We start from the raw sequence: 27,131 nt of genomic DNA on the forward strand, positions 1-27,131 counted from the left end.
GGTGGTTTTCTGCATTCTTCTTCTCAAAGACATCAGTGTAATCACGATGCTTGCGGGGGAAGTTCCATAGTTCTCCTATTAGACATTTCAGTGCACACAACTACCCCTACTTGAGCCTGATTGGGTCTGGGTGCAACATTCATTGGTTCCTGGCCACGCTGTCAGCAGAGTTCGGACAGGAAGGTAGCTTTATGTTCTCACCAGTGAATGAGGGGGTCATGAATGTCCAGCCAGGAAATGCGGGAAAATGCAGGGAGTGGATCACAGCAAATTGTGTCATTTCTCCATGTCCCTGAATAATGGGCTCTAGGGCAACAATCTCCTCCATAACTGGACCTGAGGACAGTGGGGAATCATCTGTAGTTTTGGTTGTGTTGAGCATGGCCTTGCATAGCAGGAGTATCTGTAGGAGCTGAAACTGCATCCATTAAATTGTCTGCTCCTCCTGAATCAATGAGGGCCTGTTGGAGGGCAATATGTTGTGTGTGTGCGTGTGCGTGTGCGTGTGTGTGGTGTCTCCCAGGATGTGCAGCTAGATAGACACCTGCAAATGGGAAGCCTGTGAATGGGGCTCCGGGTGCATCTCAGAGAGGACAAGGGTGCAGGGAAGTTATTGTCTCTCAAGGTCCAAGGTGGTTCCTCCCACCAGACCTGGGCCAGCCTGTTTCCCCAAGCTCTTTGCCAGGCTGGCATGGCCAGTTTCACCCCAGTAGGTGGTGCTGACACCGCTGCTCCTTTTCTTCAGGTGCGAGTTGCTGGACAGACAGATGTGAGAAGAATGGACTCAGCAGCACCACGGCAGCCACTACTAGAAGCATTGGACTCACCCAAATGGGCCCTCTGCCTTCAGACAGAGAATCAAGCATGGCAGACCCAAGTTGCCCAGCTGATCTCAGACAACCAATGGCTGCAAGAGCAAGTGAGGCATCTTAGCACTGAGAATACCGTGCTGCAAACACAGCGTGCAGTGCCTTGCCTGCAACAGGGGCCTGCAAAACCCTTGCCCCAGTAGTTTGATGGTTTTTAATTTGGTTTCCCAGTTATGTCAAAAGGCTTTTTACTTTTCTCTTTAATATCGTAGCCAATTTGCTCTAAAGCCTCAAGAATAAATCCTTCAGGAAGAGAAGCTGTTTTTTCTACTGCTGTATCAGCTGATCCCTTTCATCAAGCCCCATGCTCTTTGCCAGCAATGCTGCTTCTGAGACCAAAAGCCCCGCTTGGCTCAGTCACTTTGGTCCAGCAGCCTATGTCAGCCCCAAAACACAAAGGGCTACAATGCAAAGCGAAGCAATTTGTGTGTGGATGTTTTGAGATTCTGCATTGTGACCACCCTTCTTCTGGATTGGACTGTCATGGGGTAGAGTCCTCATTGCCAGACTGGCACCTCCTCCTGGTTGTGATGGAGATTAGCTCAAGGCCAATACCTACATTCGCAGTCTGCATACCGACACTGTCCTTGCTCCCACCTACAGCGCCTCTCTCAGCTCCCAGAACTGCAGCATCCTCTTCTCGCCTCAGCCCTCTAGCTCATCATCATCTGTGTTCCCCCCTTCCGGGGATAGGTATATCTGCGCAACAGTCCAGCCACTACCCCAGTGGCAAGCAGGGAGGACCCTGGCAGTGTTCCCTCTAATTTTCCCCACGCATGGGCAGAATGAATTTTATGTGCAACAATATGGAGGTGATAGCTGACACATCACCTCCATATTGGTGCACATAACAAAATTCATGTGGTGGGGGTGGGGCTGAGGGGTTTGGCGTGTGGGAGGGGGCTTAGGGCTGGGGCAGAGGGTTGGGATGCGGGGGGTGCGGGCTCTGGGGTGGGGCCGGGGATGCAGGGTTTGTGGTGCAGGCTGCCCCAAGGCTACAGTGGGGAGAGAGGACTCCCCCAGCTCTCTTTCCCCGCAGTAGCACCTGGGCTGGGGGAGAGAGGCGCCTTTCCCCGCCATGACAGCTCCTCGGCAGGTCCGGGCTGGGGCACCTCTCCCCGCCGGCCGGGGCTGGGGCTGGGGCCGGAGGGGAGAAGCGGCAAGTCTGGGGCTAGGGGAGAGGCATCTCTCCCCGCCGCAGCCCTGAGTGGCACTTAATAGGCTGCTCTGCAGCCGCACGGCTTAGAGGGAACTTAGGACCCAAGACCACCCACTACACCAGGCCCCAACCCAGGGACCCTGTAAATAGCATCCTCCGGCTGCTCCTCTGTAACCTCTTTCAATGCTACTCTGTTTCCCTGGACCACTTCTCCATGGCCCCAGCACCTTCTTTGCTGTTATCTCAAGCCTCAGCTGTGCAGTCCCAGGAGCCAGCTACTGCTCTGTCCAAGGTGCTTATAGTTTTCTCAGCCCTCCAGGGACACAGGCCTTACTCCCTGGGCTCCCAGCAGCAACTGACCCTGCTCTGCCCGGCAACTCTTTTTATATGGGCCTGCTGGGCCCCGATGGGCTGTTCCTCGCAGCCCCTCTCCTATTGGCTGCTTCCTGTGCAGCCTCCCTGGGGCTCTAGGAATTCCTTCTCTGCCAGTGTGGGGCGGATGCTCCATCACATGGAATCTCTTCTATGTTGTTTGATCTCATTCTTAGGCTGGAAGAGGCTGGAAGGGCCAGTAAGAGGCTTTCTTTTACAGGGGCTCTTTTACATGTTGCCTCTAGAACAGAAGTAGTCAAATTATGGCCCGCGGGCCACATAGAATCATAGAAGGTTAGCGTTGGAAGGGACCTCAGGAGGTCATCTAGTCCAACCCCCTGCTTGAAGCAGGACCAATCGCCTATTTTTGCCCCAGATCCCTAAATAGCCCCCTCAAGGATTGAACTGACAACCCTGGGTTTAGCAGGCCAATGCTCAAACCACTGAGCTATCCCTCCCCGGCCCGTGGAACCGTCCTACCCAGCCCCTGAGCTCCTGGCCCGAGAGGCTCGCCCCCGGCCCCTCGCCTGCTGTTCCCCCTTCCACGCAGCCACACCGCCGTGTGGGCAGCGTGGCTGCGAGCTCCTGCCACTCTGAGCAGCATGGTAATGGGGTGACGGTGGCATGCGTGCAGTGGTAGGAGGGGTGTGGGGGTCCAGGGGGCAGTCAGGGGACAAGGAGCAGGGGGCGGTTGGATGGGGCGGAGGTTCTGGGGCAGTCAGGGGTTGGGGAACGGGGGGGGGAGTGGGTTGGATAGGGCGTGGGAGTCCCGGGGGGCCTGTCAGGGGGCGGCGGGGTGGTGGTGGATAGGTCGGGGCAGTCAAGGGACAGGGAGCAGGGTGGATTGGATAGGGGGTGGGATCCCGGGCGGGTGGTTGGGGCAGGTGATCCCAGGAGTGGGCAGTCAGGGGACAAGGAGCAGGGACGGGTTGGATGGGTTGGGAGTTCTGAGGGGGTCAGTCAGGAGCGGGAAGTGGGAGGGGGTGAATAGAGGTCGGGGTCGGGAGCCAGGCTGTTTGGGGGGCACAGCCTTCCCTACCTGGTCCTCCATACAGTTTCGCATCACGATGTGGCCCTCGGGCAAAAAAGTTTGCCTACCGCTGCTCTAGGAGCACACCTGGCCCATGTCAGTATGCAATTCTGGCAATTGTGATTGATAAGGTCTTCAGATGATGACCATGCTTCTGCTATTGTTTGTTTTATTAATTTGGAGTGGGTCTGTCTTTATGGCCATGAGGCATTTGTTATAAAAATTAAAATTAAAATGACACAGGCCCCATGCAAAAACAAGTGTGGTCTGTCCAATGGAAAACAGAGTAAATGAGCCCTCCCTCTTGCTCTGAAGCTTGCAAAGCTTTTAGACTGGCCATCCTGGCTGCAAGCTGAAGCTCTCTGGGCATCTCTGGTTTCACACCGGACACCACTCCAGCCTGCAAGGGGAGGCTGAGCTTGTGTAATTTGTGCTGCTTTCCCCTCTGCCTTTCTACACACAACTTCCAGGTGTGTTCTAGTGACAGCGGGGTTGAGGGGAGCCCATGGGGGCATGATCTCCAGTGACCAGAGGAAGCCACTTGGCCTGGGTGGCAGAGCTATCTTGACTGGGCCTCCTGCAGAACTGCCTTCCCCCCAAGAATTAAGCAGATCTTGAGGGGGATTTGAGGGAGGGTTCTGGAAGGAGGGGGGCAAATCCCAGAACTGATGGAGTTAGTCAGACATGCTGAACTTCCTCTTCTGCAGGTAGATCTGGGAGAATGGGGCTTAGGTTTTGAAAATATATACTGACTTTAAACCCTGCCTCTGCTGACATCTCCCTACAGTAGCCCAGTGCCTAGGAATGACCTTGAATACAATGAAACTGGTGTTAAGGCCCACTGCTGGTAGTTAAACCACCTCCAACAGGCAAAGCACAGGTCTCAGAGTCACATGAATGTGATAATTACTCCTGGCGTTGCCACTAATTTACCCTGTGACAAGTCACATGTCCCCCAGGATTAAATCCTGTGAGGTGATGATTACCTCCTGCAAGATACTCCCACTAGCTTCACTTAAGGGTGCTTAGTATCTTGCGGGAAGAACTTATCTTGTTGTAGGATCAGGCCCTTAGTAGCCATCTGTCTCAGTTTCCCCATCCAACTAAAAGTGGGGTAGTAATAATTCCCTAGTTCACAAGGGTTTTGGGCAGTTTCATGTTGGAGATCCTTGGCTCTATAATTCCCAGCCATTATTATATAAAAAACCATTAGGCTCTCACTAATTACAAGGAAACCTTGGTAGTTCACAGCTAATGACTGGGAAGCCCAATGTTGTATGCAGTGTGGTTGTAGCCTTCTTGGTCCCAGACCTGAAGAAGAGCTCTAGGGTGGCTTGAAAGCTTGTCCCTCTCACCAACAGAAGTTGGGCCAATAAAAGATATTACCTCGTCCACCCCGTGCCTGTGGGAAGCCCAGGGGAAGTTCCTGCAGTCTGTGAATTAGTAAGTGCCACTCATGAGTTTATTGTGACAGCTGTCGTTCAGTTGTAATCTCATCCTTCCCAGCCTAGCTGCAAACAGTAGTGTATTCTGTAAACGCATGGAAATGCTCTGGGAGCAGCGCACATCTTTTATTGGGTGCCTATGCCCCCCGGGAACTCCCTGGAGTTCTCTGGGAATGGCACTGGCCCCAAGCATGCAGAGCCAGGTTCTTCTGCCATGTTGCATTCTCTTGCGCTGAGCAACTGGTACCAATGCGGGGGGGTCTCAGAGAGGGAGAATGGGCAGGGCACGTTTCTCCCTCTGTACAAAGCGCTCGGTGCCTGCCTGCCTGAAGCAGTTAAATGGGGCAGAGTTAGAGCCCGGCTGGCAGATCGCTGCCCTGTGATATGCCAGCCACAGGGTGACGCAAGGGCTGGAAGGCTCCAGCTAAACAAGCCATTTTCACCTGCGTAATCAACGCTAGCGGAGCTTCGGCAGCCGCAGCTCTGAGCTACCCGCAGCCGCCCGGACTCCGAGCGGCCAGCGCCTCCTCCCGCTGCCTTGAGAGTCAAAGCCGGGAAGCCAGCATGTCTGCGCCGCCGGATCGCCGGGAGCTGCCGCTGTCGGGCTCCGGGGCGCACTGGGCCGGGGCCGGGGCCGGGGCGGAGGAGCGCGCAGCTGGGGCGCAGCGGAGGGATGGAGACGGGGCGCAGCAGCTGCCGGCCGGCTCCCCCAGGGAACACCCGCCCGTTGCCACGGCGACTGCACCCACAGGTAAAAGGCGAGGTACCCAGAGATGCTCAACAAAGGGTGGCAGGCAGCATCCTTCCCCTCCCCCCCGCTCTGATCTGTGCCGGGCTGCTTGGCGATTGCCAGGAGGGAAGTGCTAAAGAACCAGAGAGCTTGGCCTTTAAAAATAACCAGGCGAGGGAGTGCGCTTCTGCAGCAGCTCTGGGGTGGGGGGTATTTCTGTCCGGACTGCCTGGGCTAGACCGTGATCTCCCTTTCACCTGGGTCATTTCGGACTGATTGGCTGAGTTCAAGGAATTAATTCGCATTTGCTTCGGAGATCCCAACTTGGCCCTTGTTTAATTTCAACATGTGGACTTGATTAATTGAACTTCAGTATTTGGGAGGAGGGGAGTGTGTGTATTTTCTATTTGCTCTTGGGACACAGCTTAATTTAAATATTTCTTGTTGCTGTGTTTATTTCCCATTTTCTTGTAGGGGTGCATTTCCTGTCGTTTGCTTTGGGGATGTATTTGGTTTCCCTAGGCTTGGGAACACCTTTCATTTGGTAGGTGGGTTAGCAGCAGGCACACATCTGTTAATCAGTGAAATCCAGAGACTTCAGCTTCTGGGAGTTCATGGGAGGAAAGTGCTTCTATATTTTCTCTGTGGTTCCCCCCCCCCCTTCCTTTCTCCGTTGCCAGCTGGTGGGGGAATCTAACTAACCATCTACATGTGGGAAGTTGGCTGCTCTGATTTAAATTCTTATCCACTGGGAAACAGATGCCCCCATTTGAGCTGTACGGTATTAAACTTAGGTTGACTAAGTTGGAGGTGAGAGGCTTGGGATCAACACGAGTCCCAGTTATGCAATAACCGCAGATCCATTAGGAGCAACGTTTTGGGTTGGGTCCCTCTCTGATCTCCTACCGTCATTCAGCACAAAAGACTTACTGTCCAGGAGGAACCCACTTTACATGGCCATTTGTTGCCAGCTCTATTGTGGAGGCGCATGATTCCACTTACACACAGCCCTGGCCTTCTCGGTGGGTGTGTGCTCAACATGGATGTTTTGCTGCAGCCTTCCTGGCTGCTTGGTTCTTCTGGGTTCAATAGTGACATGGGGTCTAATGCCCATCAGCTGATGGAGACAGTGTCATACTGTTTTAGAGCTTTGGGCAGGCAGTAAAATCTGCCTGATGTGCTGCTCATTAGCTAACCTTGGTGGTAGGTTGTGAAACATGACTTTATACTGATGAGGGAGGTATATGGCTTGTAATGTAATTGTAAGGGAGGTGTGTGTGCGTGTGTGTGTGTGAAGGGTGGGGATCCCTCAGTAGAGAGATTTTCCTTATAAGTACAATTATACAAATGGCTATGGGGACCTAATTTTTCTTTCTTCATTTGTGGAGAGAAACATGGCAATCCTGAAGCTCAGACTATATAAAGAACAAAGACGGGTGGTTTCTTGCACAGCACAGATCAAATCCCCACTCAGCTGAAAAACTGTGATATTGTCTACATTTAATGAAAGCTTCTTTGGTGTTGAATTTATCTGTCAGGTGCCACTGATGCTCTCCAGAGTGCACTGCATTAGAAAGAGAATAGTTAGCTGGTAAAGAAAATCATGAAGATGTTGCATTTGGAGTAATTTACACAGAGGTGTTATAAATATATGTATGTGTGCCAAACTCGGGGGGGTGGGTGGGAGGAGAGAGAGAACTCAGCAGTACAAATACTAACTGATGCTTACCGGTTGCAGATTGATGAGACCTCAGATTAGCTAATAAATGCGCTAATGTTGTTACATTTTAAAATATTTTAAAATGAGTATACTCCTTCATGTGTATTGTATAATTTTTTAAAAAAAGCCGGGGGGGGGGGAGAGCCGATAGCACTGCATTCTACAGCACTCCATCCAGTGAATCCACTGCATTCACACACAGCCTTCTCTTTTTGTTGCTATAATATCAGTGGTTTCTATGTTTCAAGTACATAGATCATCGCACTTGTGGTCTCCTTTCACAAGGGGAAGCTTGTTGTTTACATATGCTTTCTGTGTGATTATTTTTAAGTTAGCAAATAAGGGGCATTCGCATGTTGCTGAGTATGTGGAACTGTCTTGTGTTTCTTAAAAACAGTTGGACACTGTTGTTTATAGGGTGGCATCCTGCATGCCTTGCTCAGGTGCGCAATTCCATTAAAACCCAAGAGCTGTGGGAATAAGCCAACAGGGAGATGCATAGATGCAGCAAATGTCATCATAGAGTAGTTAGCCAGCTAATAGTCACTAGGTTGTGGAGACAGTTGGGGATAGTTTATGCAATAAACAAGACATGCAAGCAAACAAAACAAAAAATCACCAATATGTTTCCCAGTCACCCCCTAGCCATCCTGCTTGTATGTTATATATCCCCTTCCTACACCCTGGATCTGTTGTTTTGCATTTGCTAGGATATCTGCTCCTTCAGGTAAGAACTGTGTAACCTTAAGTGTTTGGAAAGTGCCCTGCACATTGTAGATGCTACTAACATACAAATAACTAAGAATAATAACAGCATTTCATCATTAGCTGTGCAAAACTTCTTTGTTATGAAACCTGAACCTTGCAAACTTTCCCTGGCTTTGGATTTTGCTATAAACTTGAAATGCAGCCAGGGACTGTTGAAAGGTATGTGAATATTTTCAAGCCAACCTGGGCTCAGTTTTGAGCCAAACCAGCTGCATGTCAAAATGATGTTAGTGGCTTTTATGTGATTTAGGAGTGAAATACAACAATTTTTACAGGGGTTTCACTCCAAGCGTTTGTGTTCAACCAAAGCCAGGGTTGACTGAAACTGAAGAAAAGGTTCACATGAATTTCTGATGGGGAGCTGGAGTGAGATATAGCTGTACTGCATAGAACTCTCATAATTAGACCCTGAGATTTCTCAAGCAAAATCTGGGCTATGGGAAGCTACGGTTTCCACATCTGTTAATTCTCCTGCATGGCTGCTATATTAGAAATCACTAGGGTGACTCTTCATCCCTGGAGGGGCAAGATGAAAGAGGGGAGGTACTGCTTCTTTTATATGTGGCTCAGTCCTTTGTGCTGAGAATGGTCTTCCCCTCCTAAAATGTGAACTTGGTTGAGGGCAGGAAGCACTGTAGGCTGATCTTGCAAGATTAAAACAGCAGTGAGAGATTGCTAAGCATTTGTATATTTCTGAAGAAAGCTCCATGCCACCCAACACACCATCTGCACATGGATTCTGCTATTTATTTTTGTCCATTGACAGTAATTAAAATGCTTTGGAAAAAAAACATTTCCAAAAATATTGCACAGGCTGAAATTGGGCGTTTCCTGGGATAAACACAAAAAGACAGAATGGCTAGGGGTAGATTCTGGCCCCCAGTTGGGGTGTGTTAGTGGGGTGAGGAGGGAGTAGGATGCAGGAAGAACCACACCAGAACCCTGGGAGAACAAGTAGGGTGTAGGCTGGTGCAGCCAACTGATATCTCCAGTGGGGCAGAAGTGGAACTATGGCTTCTCTCCAATTCCACACAGATTGGCAGGTCAGGGCTGGCGCTGAAAGTTATACATACTGCATTCGAGGCTGGATTAAGGGTATAGGCACTACAGGCCTGTGCTCAGGGCTCCAATTCCCAGGATCATGAGAGGAGGTCAGAATCTCAGGTTCCATTATTTATTTATTTATGCATTTATTTATTTATTTGAAAGAGTACATTTCTAGCCCACATGCTTGTGAAGAAAAACTTAAAAATGTGACCTGAATTTAACTGATGCAGGGACATCTGCCTGAGTCTGCAGAGAGCCTGAAACAATCACTCCAAGATGGGAGAACTGCTCCATGCACTGTAGTAAGGTGTGAATTCCAAGAGCCATTGCTCTAGGGGCCCTGCCAACATCACCCCAATAGGATTTGGTGTGTGGCAGAAGAAGAAGAGTACAGCAGGCCTAACCCCCCTACCTACCTAAACAGATATACCCTTGCTGCTGGGTAAGAGCTGGGGCTCACCCCTGTGGCCATTCTCGCCTCCTTGTGAAGGGAGAGGGGACCCCTTCTTCTAAATAAAGAAAGGACCCTACTGCTGCTCTTGAGGGGAAATGGGGGGCTTGTTGTGACAGCCCCTGTTCCTTTGGGAGGGGCTTCCCTTGCCACTGCTACTCCAAGTTGGGAGAGATGGGGCATGGCACAGGCAGAACCAGAGTGCCCCATGTTGCCTTAAACCAGCCCTGACTGTACCCTCGCGATGGTGTAGCAGCTGGCTCTCCTGCCTTTAGCCATGGTGGCATTCAGCCTGCCTGCGTTTGCAGGCAGTGTGTGTCCCATAGCCGGCGTATTGCCCCTCACGTCCTCCCTAACACAGCTGTGGCTTTAACCCCTGCTGCATAGCCCTTTTGTTTTTAAATACGGTGGTCCTACTTGATTCCTTCAGCTCGACATGTGACAAATGTCCCTAGCAGAAATCGCTGCACAGCCAAGCCCTTAAGGGCAGTAGATTGTTGATTAGATTGATATGCATATTTGAAAGCTCAAAATTAAAACGGAGGGAAGGAAAATGATGCAGATCTTCAGGCAAGGCTGACAGCTGCATCGTGCCCTCTCCAACATATACACGGCAGCTCCAAAGAATAGGCACAAAGCCAGTGGGTCTGCAGCTTCTGCTGCAGCCGCCCACCATTCCCCTTGGCTCCCCTGCACAACGCTTGCTCGCTTGGGCTGTGAATGAGCTGGTGGCACCATTCGGCCTAGAATACGCCTGCCTTCATGTTGATACAGCTTAGCTCGTAAATCATTTTCATTTGCTCTTTTTCCCTGTGTCTGGGGCTATCTGGGTGCCAGAGACAGCGAGGGCAGCACGATGACTAAAGACGGGAAGAGAATTTTAAATGGTTTTCAGGGCAACAAGCTCTTGAGAACACACTGACGCTGGGCCTGATGCTGGACTCCTAGTCAGGCAAAACTCTCATTGGAGTCAGTGAGTTTGGAGAGTTGGATTGCAACCCATGTAGCTACACTGCACAGGCTTTGTGCACCTACCCTGAACATCAGAACATGGGCGAATCAACAGGTTGCTGTAAGGACATGGTCGCAGTGTCTGTGATAGTCATTTCTGCCCCCTCCCCCTTTCAATGTCAGATATTGAAATGTGTTTTCTTGGCAGATTTTTTCATCCTCCTGCCACTGAGGGTTGCTCACGATGTGAATACTGGGCTCCTGGCATTTATTTATCGAATTGTTGTAGAAAGAAGGGCATTGGTAGTGACACCTGCCCTAAATGCTATCTCCCTGTATCTAAAGCAGCCACTTTCAAATACATCCACAATGTCCACTACAGTCTTGTTCGCAACCTAGTTAAAGCCTTAAGGGTGAATTAAGCCCTAGTTTGAAAGTGATTTAAGTGGAGTTGTACATACTTATGCCAATACAGTATTTGGCTTCTCTTGTTCTAGATAACCAGATTTTTCCCTTGGATAATCCCTGAAAATTTTAGAAATGCCCCTGCAAATTAAGAGGTTGAACCAGGTTATATTAAAGGGGCTCCTTGCAGCCCAAACAATTCTATGATTTGATGTAAAATTTGCAAAAAGATATAGAAAAAAAAGTAGATTTATTTTTGGATCTATACCTTACTAAAGTTCCCTTATAGCTTGACTGTGCACTCCAGTCTGTGGCAAGCCAGTACAGTGTGCATTTCTTTAGTGTACCAGTCATTCAAACAAAATTCTTCAGAATGTCACGGTTTCCCCATCGGTAAAAATGGGGACAATGATACTTGCTCTCCTTTGTAGGATGCTTTGAGGGTTATTAGAGAAAGGTGGTATGTAAGAGCTAAGTGTTGTTGCTATTGTTATTGCATAAAATCTGTACGGTAATAGGATTTCTCAAGCCCATGGAAATCAAATTCCAGGGAAAACTCTGCCATTTCCCCACCACTACTGCTGTGGAGGGTATCCTGCGAAAGCTAGCATCAGCCTGTTTATATTCAATGGCCTTTGTGTTATTAAATAAATTGATGACTCTGGGGAAAAAAACTGGTCACAGCTGGTATGTTCGTGTATCTGCCCTCACCCCCCACGTTAACTCTTAACTAATAAGGGTTGCAAATGACTTGAGGAGGACCAGGAAGAAGAAGGAGACAAGATGGGTAGGGAGGGGAGAGGTCACTCACCTCTGATGTATTAATCCCATAAATCAGTAACGAGCCGTTTTATATATCGGGGAGGGTGGGGGGAAGCGAAGTGGAAGGAGATATGAGGAAGAGGAGCTACTTTAGATGTCCCAATTCCATCGTCCTGTGGACCAGTAAATCTTGTGACATAATTTCATTTGTTTGTCTGTCTCTCTGGTCAGTGAACTACTTCTGCCCTTTTAATTCTGGTTGGAGGAGTGTGGGAGAGGAGGCATCTAATCACATTTGTCTGTAGTTGTTGTGGCTGCCATAAATATTTTCATGTCATGATTTGCCGCTTAAATTGCACATCAGACTGGAAATAAGGTGCAAATTGTTGACAGAGGATAATTAACCATTGGGACCAACTTCTAAGAGAAGTGGTGGCTTCACCAGCACTTTGAATTTTTAAATCCGATTTTGATTCAAACAGGAATTAATTCAGGGCAGTTCTATGGCTTTAGTTATGTGGGAGGTCAGACTAGATGATCACCGTGGTTCCTTCTGGGTTGGAATCTATGAAATTAAAAAAAAAAACCTTAAGATTTGCAACTATTTAGGGGTTTTGCCCCAAAAGATCATAGTGTACAGGTGGATTCAAGTCTGGGAGAGGAAGAAAGAGTGACAGATGCTCTCATTCTACTTATAAGGTCTGTATCCAGTTACTTACTGTACCTTATTACCCAGGGGAAAGTTTGGGTAGATCCCACTGACTCACAGGAGACTTACAGCACCTGGAGAGATAAGGCCCTTTGCATCTACAAACGTTGCTGGGGTCATTACATGCTAGGGGGGACTAGACACCTTTTCTATGACTTGTTTATGGATACATCTGTTTTATATGTACTTACTTATCAGTTGAGATTGTAGTTCTTTTTCCTCCAAAGTGGTGCAAAAGCATATTCAAGTTTTGCATTATAATGGGACATTTATGTTCTAGTTTTTATTGTACTCCCTCCCTCTCTCTTCTCTTACTACCAGATCAGAGCAATTTACAAATGCTTAGGTATTTTAAACCGAAAAAATATGACATAGCAAAACTTTTTTTCCAAAGAATGGAATATTATTTGTAATGAATACTGTAAATCAGATGAAGTAAAGATACATAGTAGTATATGTTTAGCACGATTCCAGCACGAAGAGAGACTTTTCAGTGCATAGTATTTTCATGTCTAAATACAGTTTTTATTCAGGGTCAGTTATCTTTCTAACCATCTATAGGAATATTATGTGCGTAGGCAAGTAAATTCACTGAGACTTACCTACAAATTTTAGGTTCTAATATATGAGAGCAGTTAAGCACATGCTTTCATTTCTGTTGAACAAAGTATTAAAGTGTGTGTTCCTAACTTCAGTGGGGCTTAAGCACATTCTTAAATGCTTTGCGGAATAGGGATGGGCTTATTTAAGCATGTGCTTAAAGTTAAAACTGTAGTTTGCTGAATCAAGATGCTGAATGGATCAGTGGTAGAGCTGGGACTAGAACCCAGGAGATCTGACTGCCTCAGTTTATCAGTGTATAAATGGATGTACTAATACTTACCTTCATTGCTAGAATGTTGAGAGAATTCACACTTATAAAGCATATCGAAATCCTTGAATGAAAGTTCTTCTAGAAGTGCACTGTTGTTGTTATTTAATTTAATCTATTATATGCCTCAAGGTCATGTTAAAAAGAAAAAGGCAGCAAAGAGTGGAAAAGGGTTTCAAAGCATAACCTATACGAGCCAGTCTCTTTCAGATACTAGGAACAGTGTATGTGTTCTTTATAATTTAATATAGCTGAGAATTGAGTTTTTTTATATTTAATTGAATAGCTGCCAACATGGAATTCTTAGAGTATTTCAGTTATTGTGATTATTAGATGCCTGCCCTTGCTACAGCATTCAATTATCATGAGATCTTATATGATAATGTCGCCATTTGCTCTGAGATTAGTTTGACACAATTGCCATTAACACCAATATTTGGAAACATCTAGCTGTTCGTTAGCATCTCTTTGTGCCGCAGTGACATGGCCCTCAAAAAATATGCCACACAGAAGTGTATGCCCCAAAATGTAAATGAGGGGGAGAAGAAGGGTGGAATTAACCAGAGGGCGTGGCTTTCTGTACCATGAAAATCCTGTAAACCCCATATAATGATGCAAGTTCTGGCTTGCATTGGGTCTTATATGGTGGGGTCCCCTGCACTGGATCACACCCAACTTTTTTCCCTTGAGTAGGGCTGAATTTATTAACTGCAGTTGAATTATTATTATTAGCAGTAACATTAAAGTCATCTTCATCCTGATCAGGAATGAGCGAATGAATGGGGCAGTTTTGTACAACATAGTAGGAAAAAGGTCCGTAGGGCCATGTGGTACATTTTGTGGTTTCCTGGAACCAGAATCCTCTTCCCTTGTAAACATTAACTGACTTTAACATTAACTTTCCATTGTAGACGCCTTAGGAGAGTTGGGCCAGATCCGTTAGATTTTGGTTTAAAACCTCCACCCCTGAAGCCCTGAGCACAATAACCCCAGAGTTACAAAGCAGCCGTTCTCCTTGCTCCCCTCTATCACATATCATTCCATCACCAGTCAAGTGACTAATACAACTTAAAAAAATGGACAGAAATCCCATCCTCAGCCCTCTACCTTTAAACAAACGGGCTTCGCAGCACGACTGTAAGGCGAATGAATTCAGGTATCAAAGTCAATGGAGCCCTGCTGATTTACGCAAGTGAGCATATGGTCCCTGCCTGATGTGAACCTTCAATCAGGGCTTAAAAAATATGCAGAGGACTTTTTCAAGGAATAGAATGAGAGAAGGGCTATGTTTAGGGCTTGATCCTCTACCATTAAAGTTCTAGCAATTTGGGGCTGGAAGGGACCTCGAGAAGTCATCCAGTCCAGCCCCCTGCTTTGACACAGGACTCAGTATACCTAGACCGTCCCTGACACGTTTTGCCATTGACGTCAATGGGAGCAGGATTAGGCCCTTAGGAAGGAAGCAAGACGGCCTAGGAAGGAAGGGTTGGTTTGTTTTTAATACAATCCCTCTTCTGTGCTACCGTCTGTTCTGTCTGTGGCAGTGCAGGGAAGGAGGAGCTACATATACTGAATCCACAGTATGTGAACAAAGTTGTTTGTTGTGTCAGCATGAGATAGGATTGTACTAAATTCTGCTTCTCAGGGCTGGCAGGCACTTGTTGCTCATCTGAATGCCACCCCCAGCCTGCACTATGACTAAGCAGTCCAAAGATAGCATCTTGTACACCTGGGATGTGAAAAGCACCTGACCCAAGAACAGATCCCAGCTCACTCACGTCAGCGAGAGCATCTCTCTCACTGAGTTTGATTTTAAACTAGCACTCAGTAGCAATAGAGAAAGGCCAGATTCTGGAACAAGACTCAATATATTCTGCCAAAGCAGCACTGATGTTCAGCCTTATTCAGGTCAGCAGCAGTCCCCTCCCAATCTACAAATTATTCCTTCCAGCAGCAGAAATAATCTGTGTGGGCTGCGCACAGGGAGCATTGCTGGGTCATGAGGTGTCACAGGCAGGCAGATAGATTGTTGTGACCAACCCCAGAATGCCTGGCCTCTGCTCCTGTAATGGAGTGGTCTCCCCAGATGTGCTGGGGCAGGAACATGAGCATTACCAGGTGCAGCCCATTTCTATTTTACAGAATTCTGTGTTTCTGGCTAATCTCTGTGCAGCTGGTGTGAGGGACCTCTCTTCTGGTGCCTGCAGTTTGTAGGCACAAATAATCACAAGTGCAATTTAGATCATTTAGACACTAAGGCCCTGATCCAGCAAAGTGCTTAAGCATATAGAATCATAGAAATGTAGAGCTGGAAGGGACCTTGAGAGGTCATCAAGTCCAGCCCCCTATAGGCATTTGTCCAACCTGTTCTTAAAAACCCCCAATGATGGAGTTTCCACATCTCCCTTGGAAGCCTATCCAAGAGCTTAACTACCCTTATAGAGCTTAACTACTCTTAGGCCCACATATGTTTCACTTTAAGCATGTGTAGTCCCATTGACTTAAGAACTTTGCTGAATTGGAGCCTTAAATACTTGCTATACAGCTTCATCTAAATTACTTAAGTTGTGTCACCAATATTTACACCTGCTAATTGCAGGCACAGAAAGGAGGGGGATTTTTTTTAAATAATTGGTAAAAATGTAGTTCCTGATCTTATGAGGTATGAAACATCTTCTGATCAGTGTTCAGCCCATCTCAGGAGATGCTATGTACCTCACAGGATCATGTCATTAATTGTTATCACAGAAATGATCTTATGTACCTTTGGTATAAACATCATAGACCAAGGGAATGATGTAAATTGGAGTATTACTCTGCTCTAAATTTTAATTGATACAGCTATCACACTTCCGCACCCAGATATGGACTGGTCACAGAGCTTGCTTATACACACCACATGTGTTCATCATAAGATCGCTTAATGCTCTGCCAGGTATAGCTGAGGTTCTTTTAAAAAGGTATTTTACACACAGTACCACCTACTAGCTGAAAAGTATAATACAGTTTAGCATTCCATTACAGCACATTCCATTACAATATTTACACTATCACGCTGTCTTTGAACTTCAGTATGTATCAGTCTGTTAAGTGTCTCCAAATCCTATCGGTTTTCTAATTACATGACCTGACCATGTAACAACTTGGTCATCAGGCTGTCCATTAGTTGCAGTGACTGGCTGTGGTTGGTTTGGAATCCTTGAGTCTTCTCCTTGTTCCGCGTCTGTCATCTGTAGAGTTTGCTCTGTTGATTGTTCGTTATGAGGAACAAATGGTAGATGTCAACAGTTTCTATTGAACTCTCCCCTGTCAGTCTCAATCACCTCTGATCTGGGTGCTGAATTATTTTTCTTTAGGAGAGCTGGAGTTATCTATCCTTTTTCTCCATCCAATTTGACATGATCACGGTCACCAGGTTCTAGATCTGACAGTTCTCTGAGTGACGTCTGTTGTAAAAGGGATCATAAGCTCTTTTAGGGTATGTCCACACTGCAGTTAAACACCATCAGGTGGCCCATTTCAGCTGACTTGGGCTCAGGCTATGGGGTGTAGATGCAGTGTAGAGGTTCAGGCTCTGCTGGAGCCCAGGCTCTGGGTCTCTCTCCCTACCAGGGTTCCAGAGTCTGGGCTCCAGCCTGAGCCTGAACCTTTACACTGCAATTAAACAGCCCTGTAGCCCAAACCCCATGAACCTGAGTCAGCTGACATGGGCCAGCTGTGCATGTTTAATTGCAATGTAGACACATCCTTAGCATTTTTATTCAGTTTGGCTACTCTCTTCATGCCTGTTCACTTTGGAAATAGGTTCTTTTCAAAAGTTGGAACAGTACTTTTGAGTTGTCCTCCCATCAGGAGTTGTGCTGGACCATGTCCGGTAGTTGTTACTGGTGTGATCTGTAACTCAGAAGAGCGAGGAATAGATCTTCCTGCTGTAAGATTTTCGTGGCTGTCTGCATAGCTCTCAGCCTCTCCATTCACTTGTGGGTAATGTGGGCCACAGCTACTCAAAACAGCAAAACAGTCTGAACTGGTGAAACAGCAAAACCTTGCGTGTTAAAAGTCATTATCATAAAACCCCCAAGGTAAGGAAGTTTATCAGTTTTCTGTAGGTTTTGCTGTTTCATCATTTCAGATTGTTTTGCTGTTTGAATACCTGTGGCTAGGGTTAAATCTTTCTTCAATGGTAGCTGCTGTGAAAGGTTTTTATCTATGAACCCAATAGCTTGAGCTGCCTATCTCTAATATTTTCATATTTTGCATTCTGAAAACTACAGTTTTCAGCCGGTGTATGCAGAGCTCTTATAAAACATTCAATATTTCCACCTGGTTCTTGAATTCTCAGATGGAAAAATGTTCTATCATAAACCACATTTCTCTGAGTATAGAGTATTCATAAAAAATACCCAGAACCCTTTCATAGTCATCTTTGTGACTGGCTTCAGTAAAGTCAAAGGAGTTAAAGATATGGTCTACCTCCTTCCCCATAGCATAAATTAAAGAAGATATCTATATATTTCCAGTTTCTTTGTGGAGCTTGGTAGCAATGCGAAATGTTGCAAAATATTGTTTCCAGTCTGTCCATTCTGAAGGTTTCTCAAAGCTAAGGTTCTCGGGGGCATTGAAGAGTTACATGTTGATAAGATTCTCCAAGCTTTGTTGCTTTGTTCCTTCTGTTTCTGTTCTTAGTTTACTCCTGACACCATGTCATGTACTTCTGTACCACATATGGACGGGTCACAGAGCTTGCTTACACACACCAGATGTCTTCGTTATAAGATCCTTTAAAGCTTTCCCAGCTATGTTTCAGAGTAACAGCCGTGTTAGTCTGTATTCGCAAAAAGAAAAGGAGTACCTTGTTTCATATTCTCTGTGTATATATAAAGTCTGCTACAGTTTCCACAGTATGCATCTGATGAAGTGAGCTGTAGCTCACGAAAGCTCATGCTCAAATAAATTGGTTAGTCTCTAAGGTGCCACAAGTCCTCCTTTTCTTTTTCCCAGCTATGGTTGAGGTTTGTTTAAAAAAAGTGTTCTCACACAGTGCTATCTAGTGGCTGAACAGTGTCATACAGATTAACATTCCATTCCTCATCAGCCTTCACTGTCCAGTTCCTCTAAAGCTGATTGTTTTATTCCCTTTGGTAACCTTCCCCATTTCTTTTTATCATAATATTGAGTTAATGTTGTAGCTGTTCTCTTTATTGATCTTGTAAAATTATCATTAACATTTAATGCATAATTGTGTCTTATGAGTTCCAGGTTGTCCCAAAAGCCAGCAGATATCATATAAAACTCTTAGATTTGCAGGTTGCAGAAAAAGTTTTGGGTGAAAAGTAAAAGTTCTAAGAAAATGCATCTGAATCAGAGCAAGCCCCAAAGCAATTAACCTTCTCAGAAAACTCTCTTTATGAATGAAAATATACTTGTTTTCAGAACATGGGCAGTGGAGTAGATCTCAGTTTATTGCTTCACAATCAGAAGCCTTTATAACAAAACGGCCCACAACTGCCACCTTCTTCAAAGAAGAAAATATAGACTTGTGTCTCCCTTGCACATTTTGGACCAAATTTTTAAAAGGTTCTGTTCAATTCTGCACTTTCAAAATTTCATGTGCACTTGTCTTCATAAACTGCATGCACAAATGGGAAGATGGCCAAGCAAGCAGTTTCTTGCTTGCACAGATGTGGTATCACTGAGTGCAAATGAGTGCATGCTCATTTTTTCTCATGGACAAAATAAACAGCTATTGTGAAGGCCCACTGAAAATGTGGACCAATATCCCTGATGATGCCAGTTGACCAGATCCAAATTTCCTGCATTTTGAGGTTTCAATTAAAAAAATGTCATCACTAATATTAATTTTTGAAATATCCCCTCCCTCTGAAAACTTTCACAAAAAAATTAGTAAAAAGTGTGTTTTGTTTTGACCTAGCTGTTGAGATGTTTGACATTTTCAAAAATCAAAACCTTTAGAAGAAATTTTGACATAGTTTGAAAAAACTATTTTAAAAAATTAATAAATTGTCAAATTCTCAAAAGTTTCATGTTTTCTTCTTCTTTCCCATCAGCTCTAGATGTCAGTAAGATTTAGAAATGTACTTGATCTATTGCTGGCCCTGTAACAGAAAATACAATCTTTATCTGTCAAAATTGGAGCAAGATAAATGATATTTTTAAAGCATTGGGTTATTTTTATTTTATCCAGTAAATTTCTATATTCTATTTTAGAATTACCATCACATGCAACAGTGGAACTTCTATACTTTAAAATTACTGTAAGGGGTCCTAGGTAGATGGCTTTGAGCAGCTATCATGGTTAAAAGCAAGGATCCATTGCCATTTCTTTGGATTTTTGTCTTGTCTTTCTGACATGCTGTAATTCAGTTTCCAGATACACAGGTCAGAGCTAAGGTGACACTTTTTGCGGTGTAATGCTCTATAATATGTAAGAATTATACTTGCACTTTGATCATAGCAAACGGACAGTGTATAATTCCATCTATCTATATAAGTTTGTATAAGGTTGTCCCTCACCAGGACATCTGAGTGCAACTGAAAAGCAACCTAAGGAAAGGAGGCTGAACAAAGAGTAAGAAAAAATTAATGGTTTCACAGCTCTGCAGTAGACTTTCTTTTTTTTCCTCTTGCTTTTAATAGGTCACTCTTCCAACCTACTTTACATCAAGCAGATAGCATGTTGGATGTTTCGCAGATGAATCAGAGTGTGCATTGCACTTGTGCATGTCTAGTATGCAAGTATGTCAGCTTGTATATGATCACCAGCAAAAAGATTTTTTTGGAGAGTAGAGAGGTGGAATCATTCACAGCAGCTTCCGTGAAAGAAAGAGTAATGCAACTACTGTTAATAAATCAGCCCTGGACCTGAAACAGTTGAACTACCTTCACTGCCATTTTGATTAGCTTTATCCTCTGGGACGTAAATTAAAGAGCAAAATATGTAATCTGAGAAGCTTTCCAGAGTTATCTTTAAAAATGTGAACCCAGCACTAAGAACTATGCTAAGCAGAGTCCTTTGGTCTAGCAGAATGGTCTAATAGCAATGTTGGAGGTTTGTCCCAATTACATGTTGGAAGGTGGGAAGGCACAAGCTGTTTTTGCTACAACTGATCACAACCAGTTTCCCACTTTTGATGTACTAAAGGGTCTTGCAGTGATACCGGTGGATGTTTCATCATGACAATATTTTTCTAATAGTATAAAAGCAGAGTAAGTTTGTCTGGATTGTCATTTTCAGGATCATAGTGTACACTGTCCATATACTAGCGTTGCCAACCCTCCAGGACTGTCCTGGAGTCTTCAGGAATCAAAGATTAATTTTTAATTAAAGATTATGCCACATGATGAAACCTCTGGGAATATGTCCAACCAAAATTGGCAACCTCTGCCATATACTGTACTGTGAACACTTGCTGGGACCCCCAGTATCAAGCTGGTTGCTCCTTTTTTCCACTACTGGTCTCTGTGGAACATGCTTGTAAAGTGTTCCATGCTTCCGTTCTGGTTGGTCCACAGAGAATAACCACTTACCCCTGCTGCCAGCTAATGCACTTAGGCTCAGATCATCAACGGTATTTAGGCTCCTAACTTTCACTGAAATCAATGGGAGCTAGGAGCCTAACTATCCCTGGGGATCTGGGCCTTAGTCCTTTAACTAGAATGGTAGAGGCATGTGCTTGGGTGATGAAGACTCAGGTTACAGCTTGCTGGCTGCCCAGAGGGGGGTTATTACTAGAAGTTATAGGAAAAATTCCATTGAAACATTTTTCACTGGAATTTGGTGATTCATCAAAATTGAAAAAATTTGTGTGGATAGTTCAATTTTTATGATGTTCCAAAGGTTCTGTTGCATCCCTGCCTGGTAGGCAGTGTTTGAAACCTGCCTGGTTTTCTGCCACCTCTCCCACCCAGATCCTCAGGAACTTGTCACACAGGCTGCTTTGGAGCGGGGGGACCCCAGGGCTTCCATTGTCCACTGCTCTGGGGCAGCCTGCCAGGTGGTCTGCCTAGGAGCCAGGGCTTCCTTTCCTTTCCTTTTGCAGAGAATTTAGAAATTTTTGCTTTTTGCTCCGAATCAAAACAAAACCAAAATGTTTAAAATATTGAAATCCTCCATGAAACTGAGATACCTGTCTCTGCACAGTTCTAGTTCTTAAGTTTGTACTTCCTGGCGGACCATTGATTTTATAAGATGTTCTTGGCTGCATACTCTGAAGAGAGGAAAGAGGATTGTCATGTCCTCCAGCACTTTACGTACACATTGATTTTATCCGCTATAGTTTCTGACCCTGTGACCCACTAGATTCTTTAGTCTTTAAGGAAATCATTCGGGGCAGGAACTAAGAGTGCACCAATATTTTAATGCTAAAAGCCTTTATTCAGAATGCCTGTGTGTTTCTATGTTCTTTGTCTAGAACAGTTCTTGGCCAATGCCCAGTTTAAGAGCTGGAGGAAAGTGGGGAGGGGCACAGAATGCAGGATTAGAAAATATGGTTCCTGGGGTCAAATCCTCTGCTGGTGTAAGTGGGAAATTGCTGACTTGGTTGGTGCCATGCTGGGGATATGGCCTTTGGTGTTTAACAGTGGTTTTCTCAGGATGGTTGCTAGCACTGACATGCTGCTGTTCTCTAGGAGGTGTTCTTTAGGCAGATCACAACTCAGTGGCCTTGGACAACACGAGTAAAGATGGTGGAAGGTATATCATGCTCTTCTATGTTAGGGTTGGTTAATCAACTCAATGAACCTGTAGATCCTGGGAGAGTGAAACCCAAAGTGGTCATTTTTCTGTCTTGTGAGATTGCCATTTTAAAAAATATGCTTAGACACTTTTCAGACTGAAATTTGTTACACACCAGTAACTTCTGACAAGGGGTTGTTGCCATGGGATTTTGCTCAGATGTATGTTTGATGCACACAGGAAAGAGAACCTAATTAAAAGTTCAGAGGATAAAACTTGTGTCACAAGATTGTGCAGGTGTCTCCTAGTAACGGCAAAAACTTAAGCCAGAGTTTTCAGACCTGGGTGTCTAAAGTTAGGCTCTTAAATCCATGTTTAGAGACCTCCATGACAATGGGCCAGTGAAGTGCCAAGTATCCACAATTTCACAGATCTTGATGGGAGCAGCAGGTGCCCAGCAAGTTTGAAAATAGGGCCCTACGTTTTTAAAAGTGACGAGTGTCTTTGATTTTGGGGTCCCAGCTTCTGGCTCCTTTCACATGTCTCCTTTTCAGAGGACGGGTACTCAGCACTTTCTGAAAATCGTGACCCTTTAATAATAATCATCCCTAGCTCTTATCTAACACTTGTCATCTGTAGATCTTAAAGTGTTTTACAACATATGTAAGCATCATTAGATCCATTTTACAAATGGGGGAAATGAAACACAGGGAGGCTAAATGATTTGCCTAAGGACACCCACTGGCCAATCTAGGAATAGAACTCAGATCTCTTGAGGCTTAGTCCAGTGCTCTATCCAGTAGGTCACCAGTATCTCAAGGTGAGCAATTAAGATATAAGGCACCAAATAATCACTAGTCCCTTTTGAAAATGGGGGTCCAGGCTACTTTTATTTAGGTGCCTAAATATGGATTTAGAAGCCAAATTTTAGGTGTACAAATTTGAAAATCCTGGGTTTATTTTCTTTTTATTTTGTGTTAAGAATACTTACATACATTTTTGCTTACAGGGACAATCTCCTGATGTATTGCACTAAGAGGACAGCAGTCATGTAGCTTTATTTCTAGCTTCAGCTGGTTGGGAATTTTCCATCAAAATGTTTTTTTTTCATGGAAAATGCAGTTTCCATAAAAATCAGTTTTTACTCAAATGTTTTGATTTCTTTTCCATTAGGACAATTAAAACAAAATATTTAATTTTGGGTCAGACAAACCTGAATCAAAACATTTTGGTTTGTCCAACTGGATTGAAACATTTTGGGTCAGTTCGGCGTCTGTCTGAGCTGTCATGGTGCTGCATGGGAATTACAGTTCAGATGTCTCATGCCACAATTGTCCTCTGTGGGCTGAGCTCCCTGGCTGTACTACATATTCCATGATGCACTGCAATCAGCCCTCTGGCTGAACCCCCGCAGTGGATCAGGGGACTCCTGTGACCATGATGCATCATGGTTGAGTCAGGTGGGTCCAGCTCAATGTTGAAGTGAACGGAAACGAAACATTTTGATGTTTCCAAATAAAAAATTCACACCTTTCAATTCTACAAAAAATTGATATTTTGACTTTTTCCCCTAATTTTTTGGGACAAAACAAATATAGATATATTGAACATTCCCATGGGACCAAAATAAATCTATTTTTTGACCAGATCTGCTTCCAGCTAACATGAGTGCAACACAAACAATAAAATGCAGGACACTCAATCTAAAACAGCAAACACCACCATGGATTTATGACTTGTTTCTTGCATCTGTAGCCTGGAGAGCAATTATACCTTCAGCAAGAAATTACAGACATTTTTAAACCCCAGAAAGTCCACTTATTGTATGTTTAGTTTAGTCAACACAAATGTGATCACTTCTTTCTAGTTGATGCAGTGAAATTAGGTCAGCAGCAGTGTTCAGTGTGCCTGATTGGCACAGAACTTTAAAACCAAGCAAAGTCTCTCCCTTCTTAACTGCATGTGACTTTGCTGTCAGGGCAGTGCTGAGGGCATAAAATCATTGCCAGTCTCCAGTATAATAAGTGCCCAGCACGCCTGGAGTGGACACGACAGAGCTTTCAAATGAAAATATATTTTACAGTATTTCATCTCTTACTCATTTACTAATGTGACTTCTCTGTCAGTACAGTGCAACGGAACCAAAATCAGTGATGGGCCCAGATATGCCCAGTGTTCCTAGACTAGACCTAACACAACTTTTAAAAAAATCCTCTTTTTACTTTGGGCTAATGATAAGATCTGACTGTGAAATTACAGCAGTCACTCTTGCATGATATATGAAATAAAATTTTAAAAAGCCACTTGATTCCCTTCCCAATCCATACACTTAGATTTATGTAGACAGTGCTTCATAATCCCTGCTGTGCTGCTTGCTTTAATATCCATCTCGGGGAAAAAAACTCAGCTGTTCCAGAAATTTCAGGTATCCCTCCCCCGTTGTGGGGCTTGGCTGCCCTGTAGCAACCTTGCTGGCCAAGCATGGCATGGCAGGCACTCCCTGAGGTTGGTCTCCTTAGCTTTTCAGAAACCAGTCTGTACTGGAGATGTGACTTAGTCCTCCGGCCAAGTCACAACAATGATAACCTCTTTCACGGTAGCAAAGATTCAAACTAAAAAGTCCCCACAATGAAAAGATTCTTCTGTACTTCAAGTCTTTTCTTCAGCCCACCCTCTGGACCCTATTCCCAGCCCCTTCCTGAGAAAGCCTTCCTGGCTCTGGAATAGAACACTCAGCCCCCTGGCTGTTTCCCCTGGAGGGCTATTCTCAGCCTCTCAGAGGCTCTCCTTTCCTGCTCCAGTACAGAGCACTAGGCTCACAGGCTGGTTCCTCTGAGTACCTGGCTTTCTGCAGACCCTGTCTCAGGATCTTCCACAGGAACCTGCCCTGCGATTTCAACTCCAGACTGATCGTACACTCAGACCTTTTCCAAGACCTAGGTGTCCATCCTGACCCCCTTAGCCCTGCCCCCTCAGCTGAGAAACAGCTACTTAATTATGACACAGGTGTGATTGGCCCCATCTCCCATTAAAGGGGCCAGTCACACTGTGACACCCTCATTGAATTAGGAGCATAGGCACTGCCAGACTGGATCAGACCTAGCATCCTTCTTCAAAGTGGGATCAGCACCAGAAGCTGCTGAAGAAGGTCCAAGAAACCTTGTGTTAGGCAGATGTGGGGTAATCTATCCCCCACATAGATCTCATCCTGGTCCCTCTTTTATTGTTTTTTGTTAAAACCACCAACCCCACCCCAAAAGAAGTTTTGCTTTTTCAACCAAGAGTCAAAATTTTGTGTGGCATCCACCCCCAGTTTCTGACCCTTGTTCAAGTACATAGTCCAAACTATCCAACCCAGGTGGGCTGGGTGGGTAATGTAGGAAAATGCCCATAGTTAGGTGTATGTGATTGTCATTGGTATCAGCACATTTCCAAACAGGTTTACATAAGATTAATATCTGTATTGTATACCATATGTATATACAGTTTACCTTAATGATGAGAAAATAGTTCATAATAAATCATTTGTACGAGAAACTTAGCACCTCTTTCCAACTGTGTTAATGTCCAGGAGAAGATTACACTTTATCAGATTCATTCCACATTCTGAAAATATTTTCTTTATATTTTTACTCTCATCATGAATATATAAAATTTGAGTTGTGTTCCTTAGTTATAGCATATCAGATCAGTTGTTTTCCTGTTCCTTGATTGGATAAATGTGCAAACATGTCTTTCATTAATACTTGTTTATGCCAATTTTAAATCTCATTTTCTGTGGATATCAACACATGCGACTTTGAAATTAAATCTCTGCAGACATTTATGCCAGTAAAATATCATTTCTCAATTAAAAATTGAGGCATGAAACTGGCTGAAATAAAATCATTAAAACTTGAAGTATCTGCTGAACAATATTTACAGCTCTGATGACTTCGTGCTTGTTAGTATCAAAATTAAGGTAGTAAGGTTGAGATGTTTGTATCTTAAATGAATGATGTAATTCATTTATAAAATACTTGACAGTGGCAGCACAGTACATTGCAGAGTGTATATCTTAGACTATGAAAGTTTTATCATGGGAAGTGAAAAACAGGTGTATGATAGGTTGGTTGCTTATTTGGCTCTGGCTTCAGTCTGAAGTTTTATTTCATTGATACCACCTTTCTTTGACAGGGTAACAAGCCTTGTGGATGAGGGAAAGCAGTAGATGTGGTATATCTTGACTTTAGTAAGGCTTTTGGTACAATCTCGCATGACTTTCTCATAAACAAACTAGCGAAATACAACCTAGAGGGAGCTACTGTAAGGTGGGTGCATAATTGGTTGGAAAACCATTCCCAGAGAGTATTTATCAATGGTTCACAGTGAAGCTGGAAGGGCATACGAAGTGGGGTCCTGCAGGGATCAGTTCTGGGTCCAGTTCTGTTCAATATCTTCATCAATGATTTAGATAATGGCATAGAGAGTACTCTTACAAAGTTTGTGGACGATACCAAGCTGGGAGGGGTTGCAAGTGCTTTGGAGAATAGGATTAAAATTCAAAAATATCTGGACAAACTGGAGAAATGGTCTGAAGTAAACAGGATGAAATTCAAGAAGGACAAATGCAAAGTACTCCACTTAGGAAGGAACAATCAGTTGCACACATACACAATGGGAAATGACTGCCTAGGAAGGAGTACTGCGGAAAGGGCTCTGGAGGTCATAGTGGATCACAAGCTAAATATGAGTCAACAGTGTTACATGGTTGGGGAAAAAAGCAAACATAATTCTGGGATGTATTAGCAGGAGTATTGTAAGCAAGACACAAGAAGTAATTCTTCTGCTCTACTCCACACTGATATGGCCTCAGCTGGAGTATTGTGTCCAGTTCTGGGTGCCACATTTCAGGAAATTGTGGATGAAGTGGAGAAAGTCCAGAGAAGAGCAACAAAATGATGAATGGTCTAGAAAACATGACCTGTGAGGGAAGATTGAAAAAAAATTGATTTGTTTAGCCTGGAAAAGAGAAGACTGAAGGGGGGACATGATAACAGTTTTCAAGTACAATAAAGGTTGTTACAAGGAGTTGTTATAATTGTTCCCATTAACCTCTGAGAATAGGACAAGAAGCAATAGGCTTAAATTACAGCAAGGAAGGTTTA

The 27,131-nt window shown here is 44.6% G+C and overlaps 1 protein-coding gene across 1 annotated transcript in view; it reads left to right on the plus strand.

The window, feature by feature from the left end:
• The first annotated feature begins 5,209 nt into the window (after positions 1-5,209).
• Positions 5,210-27,131, plus strand: part of RTN1 (reticulon 1) — a 189,649-nt gene continuing 167,727 nt past the window's right edge. Inside the window, exon 1 of the mRNA XM_048851998.2 lies at positions 5,210-5,626. Within this exon, the coding sequence (XP_048707955.2) occupies positions 5,440-5,626 (187 nt within the window). The 5' untranslated portion in view covers positions 5,210-5,439. The remainder of the gene's footprint in view (positions 5,627-27,131) is intronic.

This window comes from Caretta caretta, chromosome 6, assembly GCF_965140235.1.
Source record: "Caretta caretta isolate rCarCar2 chromosome 6, rCarCar1.hap1, whole genome shotgun sequence".
NCBI lineage: Eukaryota > Metazoa > Chordata > Testudines > Cheloniidae > Caretta > Caretta caretta.